A 23,432-nucleotide genomic window follows, 5' to 3' on the forward strand; every position below is an offset into this window, starting at 1 on the left:
ACCAAAAAAACAAAAAAAAAAAAAAAAAAAGGAAAAACCAAAAACCCCAAAAAAAGCAAAGAAATCTCGAATTCTGTTTCCCCTCCCGGCGCTGCCACACCCAAATTTTATTTTTGGAAAAGAAAATGAGGAAAATCGGGAAAATTCATTTCACAACGAAACCGAAGGTGGGAATAAATCAGGAAAGCGAGGTGGGTTTAAAAAATTAAAAAGAAGAATTTTGGGGGCTAAATAAGGAAAAGTGGGAGGGGGATTTTAAGAGTTTAAAAAATAAGGCAATCACACTCCAAAAGGTGAGAATCAATTAATAAAATGATCTCATTAAAAACAAAGGCAATAAGAAAAATGTAAGTAATAATTATTAAAAAAAGGAAAAAAAAAAAAAATCTGCGAGGGACCAGGATATTATTTATTGGGTAAGTTGAGTATCAGGAAATAAGAATATTGTTTTATTGGTTAAAAAATATTTTCAAATCGGTTAAAAGGGATATTATTTTTTTTTTTTTTTTTGGCATTTGAAATTCAGAAATACCGAGCTAATGTGTTCTTGGTTGCGTTTGACCCTCTCAATCTCGGGGGTGACAGGGGTGGGGGTTCCTGTCCCCAGCTCCTCCTTGTACAACACCTGTGGGCCAAGGGGCAAAAACCAGAATTAAACAGCACCAAAAAGCACCCAGAGCATCAGAGAGGGGATTCTGACACCTCCTGCCTCTAAAAATCCCTGGGAATAAAAAATTCAGATAAAATTCTGCTGTGGATGAGGCTGAAGGAGGGCGGATTTAGGTGGGGTATTAGAAAAAAATCTAAATTTATATTTATATAGAAATCGTTATTATATATAATCTATATTAATCAATGTGCACATAATTTTATATCTATTTTTTAGAAGTATAATATATATTACAAATACATAATTCCCAGTGCTCTCCTGTTTTTAGTGGCACTTCCCTGACCTTCCCACACATTCCAACACCCCCAGAACAATTCCCGTGTTCCTAAAGGAAAATGAACCAAACCCAAAAGGAAAAGACACCAAACCCAAATGAATAAAAGGCACCAAACCCAAAGGAATAAAAGGCACCAAACATAAAAGGGAAAGAAACCAAACCCAAAGGAAAAGGCACCAAACCCAGTTTGGGGTTTATTCGTGGGAAATCAAAAATTATCAAGGATGGAAGGGATTAATAAAAGGAAAAGCTGATCATAAAAAATCTGGCAGGAAAAGGATGTGGGGAAGGAATCTCAACTCATTAGTGGGATGGATCTAATTAAAATAAGTCAGGGATTGCAAGGAAAAAATGGCAAAACACAAGGAATGGGATGTTCTTGTGTCAATCCATTATTTTGGGGTTAAGATTATTTTAAAATCGATTAAATGGGATTTTTTTTTTTGGCATTTGAAATTCAGAAATACCGAGCTAATGTGTTCTTGGTTGCGTTTGACCCTCTCAATCTCGGGGGTGACAGGGGTGGGGGTTCCTGTCCCCAGCTCCTCCTTGTACAACACCTGTGGGCCAAGGGGCAAAAACCAGAATTAAACAGCACCAAAAAGCACCCAGAGCATCAGAGAGGGGATTCTGACACCTCCTGCCTCTAAAAATCCCTGGGAATAAAAAATTCAGATAAAATTCTGCCGTGGATGAGGCTGAAGGAGGGTGGATTTAGGTGGGGTATTAGAAAAAAATCTAAATTTATATTTATATAGAAATCGTTATTATATATTATATAGACTTATATATAATCTATATTAATCAATGTGCACATAATTTTATATCTATTTTTTAGAAGTATACTATATATTAGACATACATAATTCCCCAGTGCTCTCCTGTTTTTAGTGGCACTTCCCTGACCTTTCCACACATTCCTACACCCCCAGAACAATTCCAGTGTTCTTAAATGGAAAAGGCACCAAACCCAAAAGGAAAAGGCACCAAACCCAAAGGAATAAAAGGCACCAAACATAAAAGGAAAAGAAACTAAACCCAAAGGAAAAGACACCAAACCTAAAGGAATAAAAGGCACAAACCCAAAAAGAAACAATGCACCAAACCCAAAGACATAAAAGACACCAAACCTAAATGAATAAAAGGCACCAAACCCAAAGGAAAAAGCACCAAACCCAAAGGAATAAAAAGACACCAAACCCAAAGGAAAACGCACAAACCTAAAAGGAAAAAATGCACCAAACCCAAAGGAATAAAAGGCACAAACCCAAAAGGAAAAGCCATCTAAATCAAAGGGAAAAAGCACGAACCCAAAAGGAGTAAAAGGCACCAAACCCAAAAAGAAAAGGCACCAAACCCAAAGGAATAAAAGGCACCAAACATAAAAGGAAAAGAAACCAAACCCAAAGGAAAAGGCATCAAACCTAAAAGGAAAAAAGGACCAAACCCAAAGGAAAGAAAGGCATCAGAAACCCAAATGGAATAAAAGGCACAAACCCAAAAGGAAAAGCCATCAAAATCAAAGGGAAAAAGCACAAACCCCAAGGAATAAAAGGCACAAACCGAAAGGAAAAGGCACCAAACCCAAAGGAATAAAAGGCACAAACCCAAAGGAATAAAAGGCAGAAACCCCAAGGAATAAAAGGCAGAAACCCCAAGGAATAAAAGGCACAAAGCCAAGGCAGGAGGAATCCCGGCTGCCATTCCCATTTTCCAATTCCCATTTCCCCATCCCACACCCAGCCCAGCAGGCTCAGGGGTCAGAGCTCAGGGCACAGCCACGGATTTGGGGCACACAGGGAATAGTCTGGGGTTTATTCGTGGGAAATCAAAAATTATCAAGGATGGAAGGGATTAATAAAAGGAAAAGCTGATCATAAAAAATCTGGCAGGAAAAGGATGTGGAGAAGGAATCTCAACTCATTAGTGGGATGGATCTAATTAAAATAAGTCAGGGATTGCAAGGAAAAAATGGCAAAACACAAGGAATGGGAAGTTCTTGTGTCAATCCATTATTTTGGGGTTAAGATTATTTTAAAATCGATTAAAAGGGATATTTTTTTTTTGGCATTTGAAATTCAGAAATACCGAGCTAATGTGTTCTTGGTTGCGTTTGACCCTCTCAATCTCGGGGGTGACAGGGGTGGGGGTTCCTGTCCCCAGCTCCTCCTTGTACAACACCTGTGGGCCAAGGGGCAGTCAAAAAGAGGGGAAAAAAACATCAAAAATCTGCATTTCATGGTGGGGATGAATGGAATTTTATGCTCACTAAATGTAGTAGAAAGGAGGAAAAATTAGGGAGCATAAATCAGGTGTTAATTGTGATAAATTGAGCTGGGAATACAAATCCAACTGTTTGGATGGGCTCCAGCAGAGCAAGGAAGTATTAAAGGAGGGGAATTCAGCAAATTATTAAAACAAATAGGTTTAAAAATGCAAAATCAACTTCAGGAGAAAATTAATGCATGTGAAACACCCAGTGTTAAATGATAAGAAAAATATTTTTTAAAATAAGTATATAAAATATAATTCCTAAAAAGGTAAAAGGAGATTTTTTTAGAAGTTAATTAGAGAGGATTTAAAGTTTTCAGGTGTTAAATAGTTACAAAAAATTGGGGTTTTTTTCTGAAATGATAAAAAGGTACCGAGCTAAAATTCTCCTGGTTGCGTTTGACCCTCTCCATGTCAGGAGTGACAGGAACTGGGGTGCCAACCCCCAGCCCCTCCTTGTACAACACCTGTGGGCAGCAGGAGCGTGGAAAAAAAATAAAATAAAATAAAATAAAATAAAATAAAATAAAATAAAATAAAATAAAATAAAATAAAATAAAATAAAATAAAATAAAATAAAATAAAATAAAATAAAATAAAATAAAGGAAGGGGGAGGACAGAGAGGAGAAGAGAAATACTTGAATATTGTGAAACTGCAAAGTGTGAAAATAAAAAGAGTTTCGCTTTTTGCTCGGTAATTCTTTTGTACTATATCAAAATTTGTTTTCATTTCTATTCCTTCTACAATTGTTCATTTAGAAATCTTTCTGTTTTCCCCACACTCCCTGTCAGATCCTCATCCATCCCAACAGGAGCCCACGGGGAGCTCCAATAAATCAAAACACAGCTCCACAATGAAGTGGTGGCACGGAGCTTTTCCAAGTGGATGTGTCATGAATGGGAATTCCAGACTCCTGCAGCAATTTTCTAATTTTCTAATTATTTTCCAATTTTCTAATTTTCCGATTTTCTAATTTTCTAGTTTTCCAATTTTCCAATTTTCCGATTTTCTGATTATCCGATTTTCCAATTTTCCGATTTTCCGATTTTCCGATTTTCCAATTTTCCAATTTTCCGATTTCCCGATTTTCCAATTTTCCAATTTTCCAATTTTCCGATTTCCCGATTTTCCAATTTTCCAATTTTCTTTTTTTCCACTTTTCTAATTTTCTGATTTTCCTGGGGTTCCTTCCCTGCCATGAACCGGGAATGGCAGGCAGGCTCCTCCCAGGGCAGGGAGATCTCCCTGTGCCCCTCCAACATTCCCTGATCCCAAGGCTTGGGAAGGGCTCAGTGCCCGTTTTCCATCGGCTGCAGGTGCTGGAAGGGCGGGGACACCAATCCCACAAGGAATTCCCTTAGGGAGGAAAAGAAGGCCCTGCTGCAGTGCTTGAATTCCTGAAAATCTTCCACCGGGAGCATGGCATTAAATTGAGGGGAAAATGAAAATATCAGGATCCTGCCGGAGATTTTGGGGTTTGAAGAAGGAAGGGCTGATCCCAGCACAGCCAAGGGTGTGACACAGAGCAGGGACTGGGTTTGGGGTTTGGGGTTTGGGGTGTGCAGGTCCCTCAGTACCGAGCTGATGTGTGACACAGAGCAGTTAAAGGGTTTGGGGTTTGGGGTTTGGGGTTTGGGGTTTGGGGTTTGGGGTGTGCAGGTCCCTCAGTACCGAGCTGATGTGTGACACAGAGCAGGTAAAGGGTCTGGGTTTGGGGTTTGGGGTTTGGGGTGTGCAGGTCCCTCAGTACCGAGCTGATGTGTGACACAGAGCAGTTAAAGGGTTTGGGGTTTGGGGTTTGGGGTGTGCAGGTCCCTCAGTACCGAGCTGATGTGCTCCTGGTTCCGTCGGACCCGCTCCATCTCCGGCGTCACCGGCGTGGCAGTGCCAGCCCCTAAACCCTCCTTGTACAACACCTGTGAGGGACAACAGCAGTGCCACAAAAACCCCACTGAGCACAGGCCAGACCCACCGAATCCCACTGTTATGGGACGGATTTTTAGAGTTAGGATCGCTTGGGATTCATTGCACGCTCGTTCCAGAGGCAAGGATTAAGGAAGAGGCTGCGGTGGATTATTCTGGGAATGGGTCACTGCAGAGAGGAGAGAAAAGCTCAGGGTGAAACAAACGTGGGGAGAAACACCACAACTCCACGAGGATGTTCTGCTGCCCAGCTTAGCTCAGGAAATGCCAGGATTATTTTCAGGCAGGTTTGTTCTTAGAAGAAAAGCACGTGAAGGTGTAAATCCCCCTGCCCCACCCAAAAAAAAAAAAAAAAGCACAAACAGTGATCAAGGAGTTAAAACCCTGCCAGGGCACAGCCAGGACTAAACCCCTGAGGAAGAACAAGGTCAGGGCGCCACAAGCACAGGATTATAACAACAGCTCGTTGTTATAACTCCTGCAGGGTGTAAATACCGAGCTAATGTGCTCCTGGGTGCGTTTGACTCGCTCCATTTCTGGGGTCACGGGCGTGGGGGTGCCTGTGCCCAGCTCCTCCTTGTACAACACCTGTGGGACACAAGCAGCAGCAGGGTCAGAGCCCCCCTGGGGACATCCCTCACCTGCTCACTGCCATCACCAGCTGGGATTATACCGGAATAAAAACACAATTTACATCCCTCAGCATAATTTCCCTGCAATGTGTCTTCATTTGAAGGACACAAATTAAAATGTTCTGCTGACTCCACCCTTAGAGGGATATTTTACTTTTCATCTTAGTTTAGGAAATGCAATAGAATCATTTTACAGGCAGTCAGCGTTTCTTTGTGGGATTAATAAACATCTTAACCTTTTCTGGAATTGTTCAGTGCACAAAGACTTCATTGTGGGCTTTATTCATTTTCACTTCTGTTTGTTTTCACCATTATTCTACTTTGGGTTAAATCTCTAGGAAACAAACACAAGTGAGTACCACAACTCAGGTTATGAGGTTTAATCTATCCTGTAGTTATTTGATTTAAAAAAAAATATTTTTCAGGGAAGGAGATGTTTGTGGAATAACCCAAACAATGTGGGAACACTTGACAAGTGCACTCACAGCTCTTCTTGCAAGTAGGAAAATCCTTGTACCAAAAGAAACTAATAACAAAAAAAAAATTCACTGCTTGATGTCTTTGAAACAAATAAATCAATTACAGCAAGGGAAAACAACTTGTGGTGAAGGTTAGAAAATAAAGAGGAATCATTTGAAAAAACAATGCTATTGTCCATAAGTGAGCTGTGAACTTTACACTTTGACTGGATATGGGAACGTTTTGTTTTCCCTCATAATTGTCATACAAAAAGGCTCCAAATGGCGTTTTTCCTCCAAGTTCTGTCTTCCCGATCCTTTTTTTTTTTTTTTTTTCCAGTCAAACTTTCACACATAAACCTGGGTAATTTTTATTCCTAGCTCTGTGTTCAGAAAAGGCCACAGAAGAGACACAGGCAGGACCGATTGGGATAATCTGTAAAACTCAGGAATTTCAGTTCCTGCTGCTGGCCACAGGGATTTGGGAGAGCTGGAGCTTTCCCAAAAGGAAAAGGCTGGAGCAGAGCCCTGGAGGGTGCAGGGAGCAGGGAATTCCCGAGCTGATTTACAGGGAATAGAGAATTCCTGAGCTGATGTGCAGAGAACAGGGAATTCCTGAGCTGATTTACAGGGAATAGGGAATTCCTGAGCTGATGTGCAGGGAACAGGGAATTCCCGAGCTGATTTATAGGGAACAGGGACATTACCGAGCTGATTTACAGGGAACAGGGACATTACCGAGCTGATTTACAGGGAACAGGGACATTCCCGAGCTGATTTATAGGGAACAGGGACATTACCGAGCTGATTTATAGAGAATTCCCGAGCTGATTTATAGGGAATTCCTGAGCTGATTTACAGGGAACAGGAACATTCCTGAGCTGATTTATAGAGAACAAGGACATTCCCGAGCTGATTTACAGGGAACAGGGACATTACCGAGCTGATTTATAGGGAATTCCCGAGCTGATTTATAGGGAACAAGGACATTCCCGAGCTGATTTATAGGGAATTCCCGAGCTGATTTACAGGGAACTGGGAATTTCTGAGCTGATTTACAGGGAACAGGGACATTCCCGAGCTGATTTACAGGGAACAGGGACATTACCGAGCTGATTTGCAGGGAACAGGGACATTACCGAGCTGATTTATAGGGAACAGGGACATTACCGAGCTGATTTATAGGGAACAGGGACATTACCGAGCTGATTTATAGGGAACAGGGACATTACCGAGCTGATTTATAGGGAACAGGGACATTACCGAGCTGATGTGCTTCTGGGTCTCCTTGACTCGCTTCACCTCCGGCAGGTCAGGAATGGGAGTTCCTTTGCCAATGCTCTCCTTGTACTTCACCTGCAGGGCACAGCAATCAGGGCAAGGCAAAGGCTCAGAACGAGCTTTATCCTGATCTGTGCAAAGTTTAAAGACTTCACCACTTCCCTTCCCAAGGAATGTGTGACAAGGCTATTCTGCTGTTGAGTCACTGGGAATGGCACTGAAAGGGTTTTGTAAATTCCTTTAAACTCCTTTCTACCAGCTGAAGGAGAATTTGGAATGTGTAAGAGCCTCTCCCATTTAACAAAGGTGAGAATCATCACACAGAGTTTCAGCAGTGACCCATTGCATTCCTGCTTTGCTAACAACGAAAAAAAAGCCTTTCACAAGAACATTTTGAACATTTTGAACATTAACATTTTTAACAAACTGGCTGCAGTGTTAGTGCATGACGCTAAGTGACATCACCATTCAAAAAAAAAAGCGTGGAGGAGGTTTAGGAGCTTTGAAATAAAATTAATAGGTAAAATTATTCCAATTTTAGGTAACATTCAAGTTTGCCAGGACGAAACAAACCAAAAATCACCACCAGAAAATTCACTCTGAGCAGAGTAAAACAGATTTTCCTGGGAGATGGCCCCACCCTGGAAAAGGTCGTGGAATCTTCATCCTGTGGGATACTCAAAACTCAACTCATCCTAAAGCTGAGCCACAGGGTTGGAATAGATGATTTCAGCACATCCCTTCCCACCTAAATATTCCTTTTTTTCTGTCCAAAGTCTCTCTGGGATGAGATCAAATTGACAGCAAGAGCTTTCACAGTTTAGAAATGGGTTGTGAGTAAGAAATGGAAGGTTAATCATTAGAGAGGTTACTGTTAAAGTAACAAGGATGGGCAAAAATCTTTCAGAAAGTCACCCTTAACCGGGTGGGTTATTGCCAAACCACTGTTAGCAAGATGTAAAGAAAAGAAAAAAAAAAATATATAAAAAATATTATTTCAAGTTCAGTAGAGTGAGTATGAAAAATCAATTCTTGTGTACCGAGCTGATATTATCCTGGGTTCGTTTAACTCTCTGCATCTCTGGGGTCTTTTCAATTGTGGTTCCAGTTCCAATATCTTCTTTATACAAAATCTTAACGTTTAGAATGAAGACAACAAGGTTAAGCATCCAAAACACAACATTCTTGCTCCCAGACACTGAATTTGGACACAACAGAGCAGCTGAAAGCCCAGAGGATCCACCCTGGTTGCTGCTTCTCTGAAGGTGTCCAAAGTGAGCACCATGTGTGGAAAAAAAAAAGAACTGAATTTTTATATTTAATGCTTTTTAAGTAGAAGATGATTTATACAATAAATCAAATTATCAAATATGTTTCAGTAGAATATTCCTGAGCTAGTAGAAGGATGGAAGAAGATGAGCTTTAGGTTCTTTCCACCCATTCCATAATAAAAACATTTGTGGGCTAATTTTAGGATTGAAGATCATCATATGCTCTAATTTGATTTATACAGATATTTTCCACTTTGTTAATGGTGCTGGAGGCAAAATGCCACAGGAGACTGGAGGCACTTGATGGCAACAGGAACTGGGCAACAACTCAGGCACACAGAGCACGAGGGGCAGCAGGACTGGCATGGGAGCAGCACAAAGGAAAGGGATAATAATGATATTAATTTAATGAGGGATTGGTTAACTCTGTCACAGCTGTGCCTGTGAAAGAGAGCAATCACCCCACCAAATCAGCAGGAAAAAACACTTTATAAAGCCCAGCTAAATCGACTGTACCTGTGGGAGAAGCACCAAAAATTTGTAATTTTATTAAAGATATTAAAGTCTATTTTTTGAGGGGAGGAGTGGAGACAGAGGTGACCATACCGAGCTGAAATTCTTCTGGTTTTCCTTCACCCTCAGGATTTCTGGGGTGTCCTGAACCACTGTGACTTTTCCTTTACTGCTCTGCAGGTCTGACTGATACTGAAGCTGTGAAAAGGGAAAATTTCAAATCTTAACTTCATGCTGTACAAATTCCCCCACAGTTTTCTTCAAAAATGAGAAAAATATGGGTTTTTAAAATTTATATCTGGACTTACCATGCTAAAGTTCTTCTGATTCTCTCGGACCCGCTGCATTTCTGGTGTGTCAGCCACAGGCACATAGTAGGGCATGCTCTTCTCTGCATCTTCTTTGTATTTTTTCTGATGGAAAACCCCAAATGGATTAAAATAGAAAACACAAAAGCAGCAGGAAACAAACCGGAGTTATTGCTTGTTGAGTAGTGCCCATCTTTGTGGAGATGTGAGTTCTTCTCTGACAGAAACTGAGATTATGCCTCTGTGCAAGGTTTATTTTAGACAGCAGGTTATTGAGGAGTAGAAAATTAAGAAGAATCTGCTTAAAAAAGAATTAGCTTTGCAAAGCAAGAGAAATTATCGTGTCACTCGACACAGCAGTAAAATTAATTTGATTATTGCCGTAGAATTCCAGAGCCCTGGAAAGATTTATTCCCTGGTGCCTCCTGAAGGTTGTGAGAGGTGGTTATTTGGGTGTTTAATTAGTATTTCCTGGAGTTAATTGCTTCACTCAAGATACCTGGCTGGAAAGGTTCTTGACCTGCTGGGCATGAATAATCTCTGGAGTATCAACAACACTGGTGTAGCTGGCTTTCTCCATTTCTGCCAATTGTTTGTATTTGATCTGTCGGGCAAAGCTCACGTTTAGGGGCCTGGGTCATCTCTGCACAACAACTCACACTGGGTTTAACCAGAAAAAAAATCGGGATTTTCCTTTGTTAAGGGCTCAGTGAGGCAGGGGGGCACAGACCTGGCTGGCGATGTCGGTGGCGTTCTTGGCCCGCACGAAATCCGGCGTCTCCAGCGCCAGCTCGCTCAGCCCCTTGCCACGGATCTCCAGCTCCAGGGCCTTCTTGTACTCCTTCTGCAGGGAAAAAGCCCAGGGGGCACGGGTCAGGGCATGAACTGCCCCACCTTCACAGCACACACCAGAACAGGGCCTGTCACAGCCAGGAACAGGGACAATCCCAAATCAGGAACAGGGACAATCCCAAATCAGGAACAGGGACAATCCCAAACCAGGAACAGGGACGATCCCAAACCAGGAACAGGGACAATCCCAAACCAGGAATAGGAACAATCCCAAACCAGGAACAGGGACAATCCCAAACCAGGAATAGTGATAATCCCAAACCAGGAACAGGGACAATCCCAAACCAGGAATAGTGATAATCCCAAACCAGGAACAGGGACAATCCCAAACCAGGAACAGTGACAATCCCAAACCAGGAACAGGGACAATCCCAAACCAGGAACAGTGACAATCCCAAACCAGGAACAGGGACAATCCCAAACCAGGAACAGGGACAATCCCAAATCAGAAATAGGGACAATCCCAAACCAGGAATAGTGATAATCCCAAACCAGGAACTGTGCCCATCCCAACCAGAAATATTGTCCATCCCAACCAGGAACAGTGCCTGTCCCAAAACATGAACACCTTCAATCCCAAAACATGAACACCCTCAGTCCCAACCAGGAACAGTTCCCATCCCAAACCAAGAATAGTGCAAATCCCAAACCAGGAATATCATCAATCCAAACCAGGAATACCTCTAATGTCAACTCATAATTATGCACACAAATGATATCATTTCAGATTATTTCGGTTTGTGCTTCATGACTTAAATCTTGGTTTAGTCCCTTGATTAATTAATTAATTAATGAGTCCCTGGAGTGACTGTTGATCCAGCTCCCGTTTCCCATCTGAGTGAACCCAGGAAAGAATTCATTTAAAAGTCTACTTTGATCCTTATTCCCTCATCCATGTCCTTTCCTGCCCTCTACTCCAGGGAATGATGAAGTTCACACCAGCTGAAGGGCAGGGATGGATGGGATATTGGAAAAGAATTCCTGGCTGGGAGTGTGGGGAGGGGCTGGGCTGGAATTCCCAGAGAAGCTGGGATCCCTGGAAGTGTCCAAGGCTTGGAGCAGCCTGGGATGGTGCAAGGTGTCCCTGCCCAGGGAATTTGGAGGCTGTTCCATCCTCTCAGGAATTTTCCAAGCAGCTCTTCCTTACCTCGTTCAGGATTTGAGTGGCATTCTTGGCTCTCAGCATGTCTGGAGTCTCCTCTAAGGCTGTCAGTCCTTTCCCTTTCACTCCTTCCTCCAGATCCTTCCTGTACTCTTTCTGCAGGAGAAGGAGAAGGAAAAACACTGCAAAGCCAGACCAAAGGGAGTTTTACACTCTGCCAACTGCATTGCAAAAAAAATGAAGGAAAACGAAAGAAAAAAGAATTCCAAAAACTCCAAAAGAAAAGAAATTTAAAAATTAAAAAAAAAATAATAAAAAAAGGAAATTTGGAAAACAAGAAAGAATATTGTAGAGGGTTATGGAAGAACTACTCCAACAGAAGATAAGGATTATTGTGGAAGATAAATTGCCAAGGCACACACATATGGACCAGTTAGGCTGAGGGAAGTCAGAGAGGGGCAGCGAATGGGGAATAGGGTTAAAGGACAAGGAAGAAATGTCCATGGCAAATTAGCTGACAGCACAAAATGGGTGTAAACATGCTCAGTGTGGGTGGGGAAGAAGAACTGGGAATGCTGGAAGTGCTGCAGGAGGCAGAGGAAAGAAGCCCAGAGGAGCTGGTACCTCGCTCGCTATTTTGGTGGCGTATTTGACATGCAAGAGGGATGGTGTGACCTCCAGGCCAGTGAGGTTCCTGCCCTTCATGGACTCTTCAAAGTCCTTCTTATATTCTTTCTAATGAGAGCAACAAGAAGAAGAAGAAGAAGGAAAAAAAAAAAAAAAAAAAAAAAGCAAACCAGCAAATATTTATTACAGTATTTTCATTACGTGCAAAGCTGGGAGGGTATTGATGTCACTGGGCACAGTTGGTGCTAAATGGGCTCCTAAATCCTGTTCCCTCTAAAACTTGTCAAGCAGCTCATTGCTTTTTATGGAAATAGGACCTGATCCTGGCTTTATTTTTTTATTTTTCTATTCATTTATCTATGCAGAGAAAACATTCAAAGGTACTACAATGGCCTTCCACAGCTGCTTTGCAGCCTCCATCTGGGCCAGAACAGGAATAAACTTCAAATAAATACAAAAAAAAACTGCTCAAGAAAAGAAAATGACAGGTCGGGGAGAACCTGTGACAGTAGAGACAAACAGGGAATAAAAGAGTTTCTCAAAAATGGAGTTTTGAGGTAAATAAAAAAAGCAGAGCACTTTCTGTGTCCTGTGATAACACACAAACACTGTGTTGTGCTGTAAAAATTAATTTTGTACCACATTTCTTACTCAAAGACTTGTTTAAGCTTCATTTACTGATAAAAGATTACAGATAAACTCATTTCACGACAGGAAAGTGTCATGAATGTTCAATGCAGCATTGAACAGCCATCATATAGAAATCTGAAATAATTATAATTTTTCAATCTATCAGCGTGCACAAGGTGCAAGTAGAATTGCCTGTCCAATCCCTAAGTTTAATTCTAAAATAGAAATTTTAAAATAAGCTTTTAGAAATAAGAAAATGAGCATTTCAGCCCTATCAGCATTGATTTTACCTCGCTCTGCATGAGCTGAGACTCCTTTGCAGTCAGGTATGTGGGAGTTTCAAAGTCCAACATGGGCTTTCCTTTTTCCTTCTCATATTTTTCTCTGTATTTCACCTGAGAAGAAAAGATAGAAAGTCATCCTCCTAAATAATCAAAGACCTAATTATGTGTCTACCATCAACAGTTTGGGGATTAAAAATTGAATGTCTAATGCAGTTTGCCTTCCTGAAATCTGTATTATTGATCAGCAAATGTCAAATTTGCTGTCCAGGAAGTAAAATATCAATGAAGAGATTCCTGCTTCAAGTTCTGTTCTCCAGATTTTCAGAGTGCTCAATGAGGTAATGCTGTGGCCAAGTAAAAAATTAATTACAACCTCATTAACAACAAGGTAATTAACAACCATTTCTTTATGGTCCTTTTTGTGACCTTTTTGCCTTTCCATGCCTTGAATTTCCCTGGAAATGTCCAAGGCCAGGTTGGGACAACCTGGGATAGTGGGAGGTGTCCCTGTCCCCAAGGCAGGGGTGGGTTTGAATAATCCTAAATATTCCCAAACCATTCTGCAATCCTGTGCCAAGCACCAGGACAATCAGCTGTGACCCTTGGTGTTCTTGCAGTAATTCCTCTCTTGTTTTACAACCAATAAATAATTGGAACAGAGAGAGGATCAGAGACCAAACCAGACTGGGAATTTCTCTGGAGTGATCCACTGTTTTATTCCAGAGGGAAAAACTCCAGGCACGTTTATAGTTTTGGTAAAAGCCATTTTAGATGCAGGAAAAGGACAGCAGAGCTTTCCTTTGGATCATGGAAGGGATGAAGCAGCAGGAAATCCACTGTTAGCAACAACCCTCATTCCTTCAGTTCCCACTTTCTGTGATTCTCAGGTCTTTTTTTCTCCAGAGGTAATTCCCCAGATAAATATATTTGATAAATTATATAAATGTGTAATAAATGTATTATCCTGTGTAAAAAGATCCATGTAGAGCAGAGGTGAGAGCAGGGAGTGGCTCTGCAATGAAGGAATCACACAGAGATTTTATCTGTGGATTTTATGTGTTCTGGGTTTGGAAATGTGCAGCTTTTGCTCTCTGGATCCTTCTCCAGGTGTGCAGTGCTGGTGGGGCAGAGGGGCACGGGGAATGTCCCAGCCTGGAGGATTTCCTGGGAGGATTTTGATGGAATTTGGTGCTCAGTGAGGTGGGATAATGACAAACACACGTCCAACTTACGTGGCTCTGCAGTTCTGAGGCTTCCCTGAGGTGAACCTGTTCAAGATTATCTGGCACCACATGGTAGTGACCCTTACTCTTCTCATACTGCTTCTTGTACTGGTACTGAAGGGAAGGTGTCAAAAATCATCTCAATCAAAAAAAAAAAAAATCCCTCGGCAGATCTTAGGTCCAATCAAAGCAACATTTCAACGGAACATCAGAGAGAAATTAGAAATGCAAGAAGTAAAACAAAAACCAAGAAGTTTAGAATTGATATTGGGGGTTAAGGGTGTGGGGGAATACTTATTTTTTTATGGTCATTTGGACTGCAACAAAGGTTTTGTCCAAACCAGGATTAAAAGAAGAAAAAGAAAGAGAAAAGAGAAAACACATGGGTAATGAAAAGGCAATAAAGGTTTTGCCATTTCTCATTATCAATTATTTTGTTAGGCATAATTATGTGGATTTACAATAGGGGAGTGTTAAACAAACATGAAGTAAAAAAAAAAAAAAAAAAAACAACAGATAAAAATTTAAAAATTAAATGTAGTAATCAGCAAAGAAAAAAGGAAAAAAAAAAAAGTATTTGTTAGTGTAGTGCAATCAGTTAAAAATGGGATCAAGAACCAATCCAGTAAAAATTATCAGAGGATTTAAAACATTAGCAGTTCTGCAGTCAGTTAAAACGGGATCAAGAACCAATCCAGCAAAAATGATCAGTGTATAAAACATTAGCAGTGGGGCAGTAATGAAGATTTCCCTTCCCAGAGCACAAATGCCGGTTAAGGAGGAACCATTAAGGAACCAGAGGAAGAGATCACTACCAGGTGATGCCATGGAGGTAGCACAGGGAGCAGGAGGAGTTAGCAGGGAATTCCCATGGGAATTCCCACCCTTGGGAATGTGGGATCACCCCGAGCTTACAGCACTGGCGAGCTGGCTCGTGCTCAGCACGTGGTTCATGAGCAGAGACTCCTTCATGTCCGTGACGGGTTTGTGCAGCTTCTTCAGGTCTGCCTTGTACTTCACCTGCAGGAAAGGGCTGAGGTTATTGTGCTGCAAAGAGAGAGAGAGGACAGGGACACACAGGGAGCTCTTTGGGGAAAAAAAGGCCAATTTATTGTATGGGCAATTTGTATTTAAAGTGTGTCAGTGCAGCCAGGACAATTGGACAATCGGGAAAAACATCCTTGGGACAGCACCTCAGGATGTGTCCCACGGGAAAGACACCAGGGGTTAATGTTGGTGATGAATTCCACTCTGTTTGTCACCGTGTTGTCACCCTGGGAGACTCCTCCCTAACTGAAGCTGCAGTCAGCTTGTCAGCCTGGGAATGGAGCTGAGAGTCAGGAGAAATCCAGGCCTGGAGAGAATTCCCAAGCTGGAATTCCCCAGCTCTGTGAATGTGTGTGTCCACAAAGGGTCAAACCCATCAGGAGAGGGCCCTGCTGGTCCACACAAAGTTTGGGATTTGCTCCCAGCAAAAGCAGAAGTGAACGTACCTCGCTGGCCATGTTGTGGGCGTCCTTCAGGGTCTTGTAGATTTTGGCCTCCTTCAAATCATATTTTGGCTTTTTACCCAACTCTTTGGCAAAGTTCTCCTTGTATTTCACCTAAACAGAGAACAAGCAGGTGTCACAGCTGCTCTGCAGGACTCCCTGGTTTGGCTGCAGAGGGACCCTGTTTCATGGGAGAAGAACCAAAGTGCAGGAAGTTGAAGGTGTCCACTGGAATAAAGATTATTTCAAAAATGACCCGACACGGAAAGAAAATCTACATCTATTTGACATTTATAAGATTTTTCTTCCAATGCAAAGGTCACATCTCCTCATTGTAAAAATAAAAGAGCCAAGAGAATTGTGTTGCCAAAATTCTCACCCTTGGAGGTGAAGAGTTTTTCACTGGATGGGAACAGTCCATTGATTTAAGATGTTTCACAAAGACAGAGACAATTATAATAAGAGTAAAATACAAGAAACTTATTATTATGTGAAATATAATAGTGGAAGAATATATGAAAGAGTGTTTAGGAGAAATTTTTATACACTTCTTGGAGAAATTAGAGCTTTAAAAACCTCAAGATTTCGGAGCACTGAAGATGTCAGTACATCAAATACTTTCCTCTCCATTGTTATGCACACAGTGTGTTCTGTCTGGATTAATGATCACAAACAGAGCAGTGACACAACTAATTACTAATGATTAATTAACAAATCTAATTAATTAGATTCTACAAGAGTTTTAGTACCACTTCCAAACCACATCAGCTTCAGCCAAGTCAAACACAGTCAAACACATCAGATTCCAGCAGATCCAGCCTGGAGGCACAGGAATATTGACAGGAATGAGAGTTCTTTAAACCCAAAAGAAGAGTTGCTGGGAGATCAATGCAACATTAAAAGCAAGCAAGCCAGACAGACAAAATCCAACTAAAAAACTCAACTGGACAAACAAAGTGGACATGATGCTTCACAAACTTTATGAGAAGAGAAAATACAACAGTTAAAGGTGATGCCAACCATTCTTTGCTCCCTCCAGCAGCTCATTTTCACTCAGAACCAAAATTATCTCAGCAAAGAATGTTTAAAAGACCAGGAGTGGAAAAAGAATGGAAAACCAGGATCTCATCACTGAATGGAAACAAAGAGAACTTCTTCTTTTTCTTGTAGATCAATTTACAAACAGAATTTCTTCTTTTTCTTGTAGATCAATTTACAAACAGAACTTCTTTTTCTTGTAGATCAGTTTACAGACAGAACTTCTTCTTTTTCTTGTAGATGAGTTTAGAATCCTTGGCTCTCCTGAGGAGATCCTTGGTTTTCCTGGACATTCCAACATCCAAACATGGCAGCCAGACATGGAAAAAACAAAATCCCTTTTTTTTCCCCACTTGGAAATACATGTGTAAAATTGAAATGGCACAGACCTGTCTGCTGCCACTTCCAAATGGGCAATCCAGGCTCTGGTTTTTTTTTATTTTCCAAAGGTTTTGATGTGGGAAGAAGTCTAAGGAACAATGAGCCCTCAAAGTGGTGCAGGCTGCACTTCTCAGTGGGGCTGATTCATTCAGAGCCTGCTCTTCCATGAGGAAATTCCAGCCAATAAAATAGTTTAATTAAAGTTTAAATGAAGTTTTAATAGAAGTTTGAAGAGTTAAGATGAAGTTCTGGTGACTGTCCACTGAAAATTACCAGCACCATTGTTCAGGTTGGTCATGCACATATATTTACACATATATTTCCCTGTGGGGTTTTTTTTTTTCATTTTTGGACAATAACAGCTCAGATTTTAGGTTTTTGTGTGGAAAAGGTGAGTTTTCACATTATGTGAGTGCACTGAAACCTTCCATAAAAAAAACCCTGGAAGCTCCAAAACCATTATGAAAGGCAGAATGACATTTAAAGCCTCACGTGGTGCTGCAGAATTGCAAGATAATTATGGCAGCAAGAGACAGATGCACAATAATGGTATTAATGGCAGTTAATTAAAATTCTCTTACATGACTACTTAGCATATTTGCTTTCTTAAAGGTTCTCATCCAGGGGGTGTCATAGGAAGCAGCTCCATGGCCTCTCATGTGTTGTTTGAGGTACTCTGCCTACAACCAGCAGCAAGAAAGCAAGGTCAGAAAGGCAAAAATCCAGAATTCAAAGATGAAGGAGTGAGAAGGAACCAAGAGGGATTGAGGTCCTGGCACAAGAGTCTTTTAAAGATACAAAGGAAAAAGAAGCCAAGTGTCTGTTCAAAGGATGGAAAATAAGAGTCAGGTAAAGGCTGGTTCTGGTAAAGCCAATACCCAAAAGAGCTAAAAAAGAACAGGGAAAACATTTCAGCTTCAGTATTTATGTCACAGCATCATCTTAAAAAGGTTTTATGTCTCCATTAATGACAATAGAAATGTTTAACAAAGAAATACAAATTTCTACTGGTATTAAATTTCTACTTCACCACATTCCCTTCCTTTTCCCTTTTCCCCTAATTTGGAAATAATTTCAATTATAATCATGACATCACTCTGTAAATTAATTTCGTGTTTCATTTCTCTCACTGCTTTGAGTTTCACCAGGTTTTCATGTTGCCCTTACCTGGCTGGTCAGTTTGGACACCTCCTTGGCCAGCTCAATGTCTGGACGTCCCAGCATGGTCACACCCACACCTGCTGCTCCACGCTTCTTATATTCAATCTAATAAAAGAAATAAATCCTTTAGGAATGAGGAAACCCCCTTGTAATTATTCTGCTGGGGTTTGTAATTAAATTAATGCTAAAGGATTAAACAGAAGGCTTAAAACCACTCACATTGCTGATTAATTTGGCAGCCTGAGTTGCTTTCTTAATATCTGGTCGATCTGCTATAGGTGTGTAGTGGAGTTTGGATTTGGCATCTTTCTTGTATTCAATCTAATTCATGGAAAAAAAGACAAAATTAATAAGGTTTATCCAGTGGGAATACACCAGTTAAGGACACAGCAATGTGAGAAAGTGCATGGGTTTGTTTTGGAAATCAATTCACAAGGCATGGATCTGGGAATCTGGTTTTGCAAGTTGTCTGCAAGTGAAGAAATAAATATGGGAAATTCTGCCTGTATTTGAAAGGGTGAAAAAAGTTATTAGATGTGATTTCCACCAGATTACTTGAAATCCTACAATGGGATTTTAATACAAATCTCTTATTTCAGTGCAATTTCATATTTGTAAATTATTTGCACTTTTATCTTTCAAAATCACACGTGAACATGGAGGCTGGGAGGAAATTCAGAAATCCATAAACTCTGTTTTTTCCAGCAGAGTTTGCTTACATAACCAACTAAATTAATGGGAAAAGAAGTAAACTTACTGTGCTCTGATTTTTAGCAACTTCCATGGCGTGTTTCACCTCAGGAGGCTCCAGCATGACAGAATAATTGGATTTACCTTTCTCCTTCACAAACTTCTTTTTGTAGTTTGTCTGTCAGGAACAACAAGGGCCACGTGTGAATTTTTAACATCACACAAAGAGAAACTTGGAAAAAAACCTCTTTGAAACTGCATTGGATGGATAAAGAGGAGTCACCTCATTCCCAAAAATGTCTTGGCTGCAGTTTTTGGGGTTGGGATTAGAAAAGCTCAGCCCTGGGGATGATGAGCTGAGTCTGAACTCACCTCACTGACGTTCTTGGTCACCTCCTTCACGTGGACCGTGTCCCTGGTCTCGGGCAGGGTGGTGAAAGAGCCATGGGGCAGCTGCTTCTTGCTCTGCTCTTTGTACTTGTTCTGCCAGCACAGGGGAAAACCAGGTAAAACCCAGCAGCTCCGGGATGGGGGTGACATTCAATCAATCAATCAATCAATCAATCAATCCATTAATGAGTTACCTCAGACACCAGAGAGCTGACGTTCTTAGCCAGCAGGATCTGAGGGGTGTCTGGAACAACGTGGTAGGTCCCACGGGCTTTGTTGTGCTTCTCTTTGTATTTTATCTAGCAGGGAGGAGAGATGTCAGTTTGAATAATGGGCATTTTGTCTTCTGGAAGAATCAAAAGCAATTAGTACAGTTGTGTTTGCTTGTTAGAGCAAAATTTTGCAGCAAATCCCATATTCTGATATTTTACATCCTAATCCATACTAATAGCAATCCTAATTCCTGTGGCTCTCACTGGAATTTTTTTAATATCCTGTTAGTAATTATTAAATTTATTTTGTGTTATTATTAAAGATATTTTTTGCTATTCCCAGATAATTTCTCCAGATTCAATATCAGGAATGTAGAGATGCACCTGGGTGTAAGGTCCAGGGGTGTTCAGGCCATGTTAACTTTGAATATTAATTTAACCCATGAATCTTCTACAAGACCAAATGTCTAAAATTTATCAGTCAATTTGTTAATTAAATAAATCAAACAATGAAGTGAAACTGAGAACAACTGTCCAAAAGTTTGTCGTTAATCCGATTATATTTGCAATAGGACAGTTAAGCAGTGAGTAAAGTGGTAGTAGAGAGCTTGGAGAGGAAAGGGGGGTTCAGTGCTTACATCACTGGCCAGGATGGCATTATTTAGGGCCAACACTGTGTTTTTATCATCTGTCACAGAGAGTTTGCACCCCTTGAGGAATTCCCGGTCCAGTTTGTATTCGTACTGCAGGAAGAAAAAAAATAAAAGATAAAGTAAGAGAGTCTCTGATCTTCTCCAATTTTTAAACAATTCTGACTAGGAGAGATGGGAAAATGGAATACTTAGTGTATTCTGATTTTCTTACATCACTCTGCTGCAGAGAGGACTTGGCTGCTTGGACAAAGTCAGGCCTGTCAGCGATCAGGTGCCAGTGGGCTTTGGCTGCTTCATATTTCTTCTTATAATCCAGCTGTGAGCAGGGAAAAAGCAAAAAGAGCTCATTGGAAATTGGGTACCTTGCACACAACATACAGAGGCCAACTCTCTTTTGGTCTGTGAGAAGAGGTGAGAAAATATAACCACACCAGATTAGGGCTTTTCTCTGGGTCAGGCACAGCACAGTCACTGCAGATTCTCCACTGCTGGGTGGAGAAAGGAATATGAAGGTGGAGAAAGAAAGAAAGGACTATGAGGGTGGAGAAAGAAAGAAAGGAATACGAGGGTGCAGAAAGAAAGAAAGGAATATGAAGGACTGAAATGATGTCCTGACTCTGGAGAAGGGGAGAGTTTTCAGATCCTTCCTGCTGAAATGGGTGCTGGGCACCAAAACCTGAAAACACAGGGAAGTTTTCCTGAAGCTTTGCTTTGTCTCCCACAGCATCATCCCACGGAATTCCAGGGACAGTTGTGTCTCTGCCAGGAAAGCAGAGGACAGCTGGAAGGATGGGATGTGTGACATACAAGAACCTCAAGGACAACTCACCAGAGCGAGCACTTCAGCGTGAAATAAATTCAAACGCATTTTATTCCAGCAGCGTAAGGATTAGAAAAAATTCACTGGAATTTAATTTCTTGTGGAAATAATTCCTTGTGGCTGCCACACCCTCCAGAATAAAATTCAAACATGACCAGGACAGAACTCACGTTGCTGTTCAGTTTGTAGGCGTGTCTGGGAGTTTTGATGTGAACTGAGTCTGCCACGACGTTGCAGCGAGATTTGCTCCTCTCGTACATTTCTTTGTATTTCAACTAAAGAAAGACAAAGATGTAAAACTGTTTACAAAGATCATATCAGCATCCAAATAGGAAAAACCTAATTAAAATTGGTGCTGTCTGGATAAAATCTTAATAGGAGAAAATGGCTGGAGGTGGCACTTAGAAAATCAGAGTCAGGGCTCTGGGCTGGTGATGAGGTGAGGGTTGGGCACAGCTTGGATTTGGTGATCTTGGGAAATAATTCTGGGATTCCATGAAAAATATATTCTATAGATACAATTTGATATCAAGCCTGAAGGAGGGTCTTCTCCAGCAGCCCTTCTCTTTAAACAGAAAATGTGGCAGTTTTAACTCACCACGAGGCACAGACTAAAATCAGACTAAGATTAATAGATGAAACAAAATCTACTCATGACCAGTAATTCTGAATATCTCTAGTTTTTTGCAGCCAAAAGAAATGCTTTGAAAAAACTTATTTTCTGATAGTGACACTAACTGAAAACTCCTTCAGAAAATCTCAGCACTCAGTTTGGAACTTCAAAAATGTCCTTCAATTCCCATCTCTGTCTCTCAATGATCCAGTTTAGTATCTGGATAAAAAAATATTGTTTTTCCTCCTGGATTTACTAGTTATGTAGCAATCCATGGAGCATCTGGATGAAATCCAGGCTACTTATTCTGACAGTGCTACACTGAGTTTCAGAAGTTTCAGTATCCTCATTTATGGATACCTAAGGAACAACAAAACAAAGGACAGAGAGAAAGGGCAGGAGAAGGAATTAGGAGCAGGAGTCCTAAATTCTGTGTTATTCTATCCACTCCCTCTTCCTTTCTCTCTCCTTCTTACTTTTCTACTGCCCCAGAATCAAAATATATTTATTTTAGTTCATGTTCTCAGTACCCATATAAGAAATCAATAAGCACAGCAATGCATGAAATATTTCATTCAAGCCTCAAAAAAAAGCCACTAGAGGAAAAAAAAACAGAAAAAACCTTCCAAATTAATGACTTAGAGATCACTTCCAGCTCATGGCTTTTATTTCTAGTGAGGGGTGGTTTGTCCCAGCAACAAAATGTTCCAAGAGCTCCAGAATCAAATTCAATGAAAAATTTCCCGGGTTTTGAAAAAGCACTGAATGCAGAGAGAGTTTTACAAGCCAATATGCTCTAAGAAGGTGATGATTTTTCACTGACAGTGTTAGACAGGAGTTACAAACATTGTCTCTCAAGTTGAAATTTTTGAATTTTGTGTGGTTTTGATTGACTCACGTCGCTGATCCTGTCCTTGACCTTGCGCACGTGCAGCAGCATCGGCGTGTCCTGGATGGTGGTGTAGCCCTTGGGCTTGGCTTTGTTGTATTCCAGCTTGTAAATAATCTGCAGGGACAAATTGGGGCTTGGATTATTTCTTGGAATCTTTGGTGCCAGTTGGAAATTCCCTGGGGGTGATTATCCCATTATCCCAAAGGATCCACACTTACGTCGCTGATCTGTTTGTTGACCTTCGTGGTCCTTAAATATTCTGGAGTATCCAGAACTGTGGTGTATTTGTCTTTCTTCTTCTCATAGTCCTTCTTGTACTGAATCTGGACGTGGGGAAAGGCTCGAAGTTAGTCACACAGAGCAGGACAAAGCCTCTTCCAGAGGTGAGGTTATACCCCTGGATAAAATTGCAAAACCCTCCCACGAAGCCAAAGAAAGCAGAACTTGCACCATGAGCTGAATTGCAAAGCCCATCCTTGCCAAGGAGGCTGCCTGTTTGTTTGTCTGATCAATTTTATGGTTATTTCGAGATAAAATCTCCAGGACTGAGCTAAAAAAACCCAATCCTTGCAGACCAGAGATTTTTTAATTTCATAACGGATAATATCTCATTTTTAAATATTCATATCCAGTTGAAATTTGGACTTGGTGATCTTGGAGGTCTTTTCCAACCTTAATGATTCTGTGATCAGAGTGAAGAGAAATGTAAAACATGACCAAATAGATCCCAATGCCAGGATATTTTCAAGGCTTTGGCAGCAGGATTTG

General features: G+C 41.0%; 1 protein-coding gene across 1 annotated transcript in view; it reads right to left on the reverse strand.

The window, feature by feature from the left end:
• The window catches only part of NEB (nebulin), a 105,443-nt gene that overhangs the window by 15,101 nt on the left and 66,910 nt on the right, over positions 1 to 23,432 (reverse strand). Inside the window, exons 110-138 of the mRNA XM_088168423.1 lie at positions 22,883 to 22,987; positions 22,671 to 22,778; positions 21,330 to 21,434; positions 20,551 to 20,655; positions 20,325 to 20,429; positions 19,669 to 19,773; positions 19,457 to 19,567; positions 19,152 to 19,262; positions 18,614 to 18,715; positions 18,401 to 18,499; positions 17,815 to 17,913; positions 15,818 to 15,928; positions 15,240 to 15,344; positions 14,334 to 14,438; positions 13,108 to 13,212; positions 12,185 to 12,295; positions 11,606 to 11,716; positions 10,337 to 10,450; positions 10,106 to 10,210; positions 9,607 to 9,711; positions 9,392 to 9,496; positions 8,555 to 8,647; positions 7,497 to 7,589; positions 5,639 to 5,731; positions 5,044 to 5,136; positions 3,593 to 3,685; positions 3,036 to 3,128; positions 1,415 to 1,507; positions 533 to 625 (exon numbers count right to left, since the gene is read on the reverse strand). Coding sequence (XP_088024549.1) covers positions 533 to 625; positions 1,415 to 1,507; positions 3,036 to 3,128; positions 3,593 to 3,685; positions 5,044 to 5,136; positions 5,639 to 5,731; positions 7,497 to 7,589; positions 8,555 to 8,647; positions 9,392 to 9,496; positions 9,607 to 9,711; positions 10,106 to 10,210; positions 10,337 to 10,450; positions 11,606 to 11,716; positions 12,185 to 12,295; positions 13,108 to 13,212; positions 14,334 to 14,438; positions 15,240 to 15,344; positions 15,818 to 15,928; positions 17,815 to 17,913; positions 18,401 to 18,499; positions 18,614 to 18,715; positions 19,152 to 19,262; positions 19,457 to 19,567; positions 19,669 to 19,773; positions 20,325 to 20,429; positions 20,551 to 20,655; positions 21,330 to 21,434; positions 22,671 to 22,778; positions 22,883 to 22,987 — 2,976 coding nt within the window. The remainder of the gene's footprint in view (positions 1 to 532; positions 626 to 1,414; positions 1,508 to 3,035; positions 3,129 to 3,592; positions 3,686 to 5,043; positions 5,137 to 5,638; positions 5,732 to 7,496; positions 7,590 to 8,554; positions 8,648 to 9,391; positions 9,497 to 9,606; positions 9,712 to 10,105; positions 10,211 to 10,336; positions 10,451 to 11,605; positions 11,717 to 12,184; positions 12,296 to 13,107; positions 13,213 to 14,333; positions 14,439 to 15,239; positions 15,345 to 15,817; positions 15,929 to 17,814; positions 17,914 to 18,400; positions 18,500 to 18,613; positions 18,716 to 19,151; positions 19,263 to 19,456; positions 19,568 to 19,668; positions 19,774 to 20,324; positions 20,430 to 20,550; positions 20,656 to 21,329; positions 21,435 to 22,670; positions 22,779 to 22,882; positions 22,988 to 23,432) is intronic.

Source organism: Sturnus vulgaris, chromosome 7 (genome assembly GCF_052056855.1).
Source record: "Sturnus vulgaris isolate bStuVul1 chromosome 7, bStuVul1.hap1, whole genome shotgun sequence".
NCBI classification, from domain to species: Eukaryota; Metazoa; Chordata; class Aves; order Passeriformes; family Sturnidae; genus Sturnus; species Sturnus vulgaris.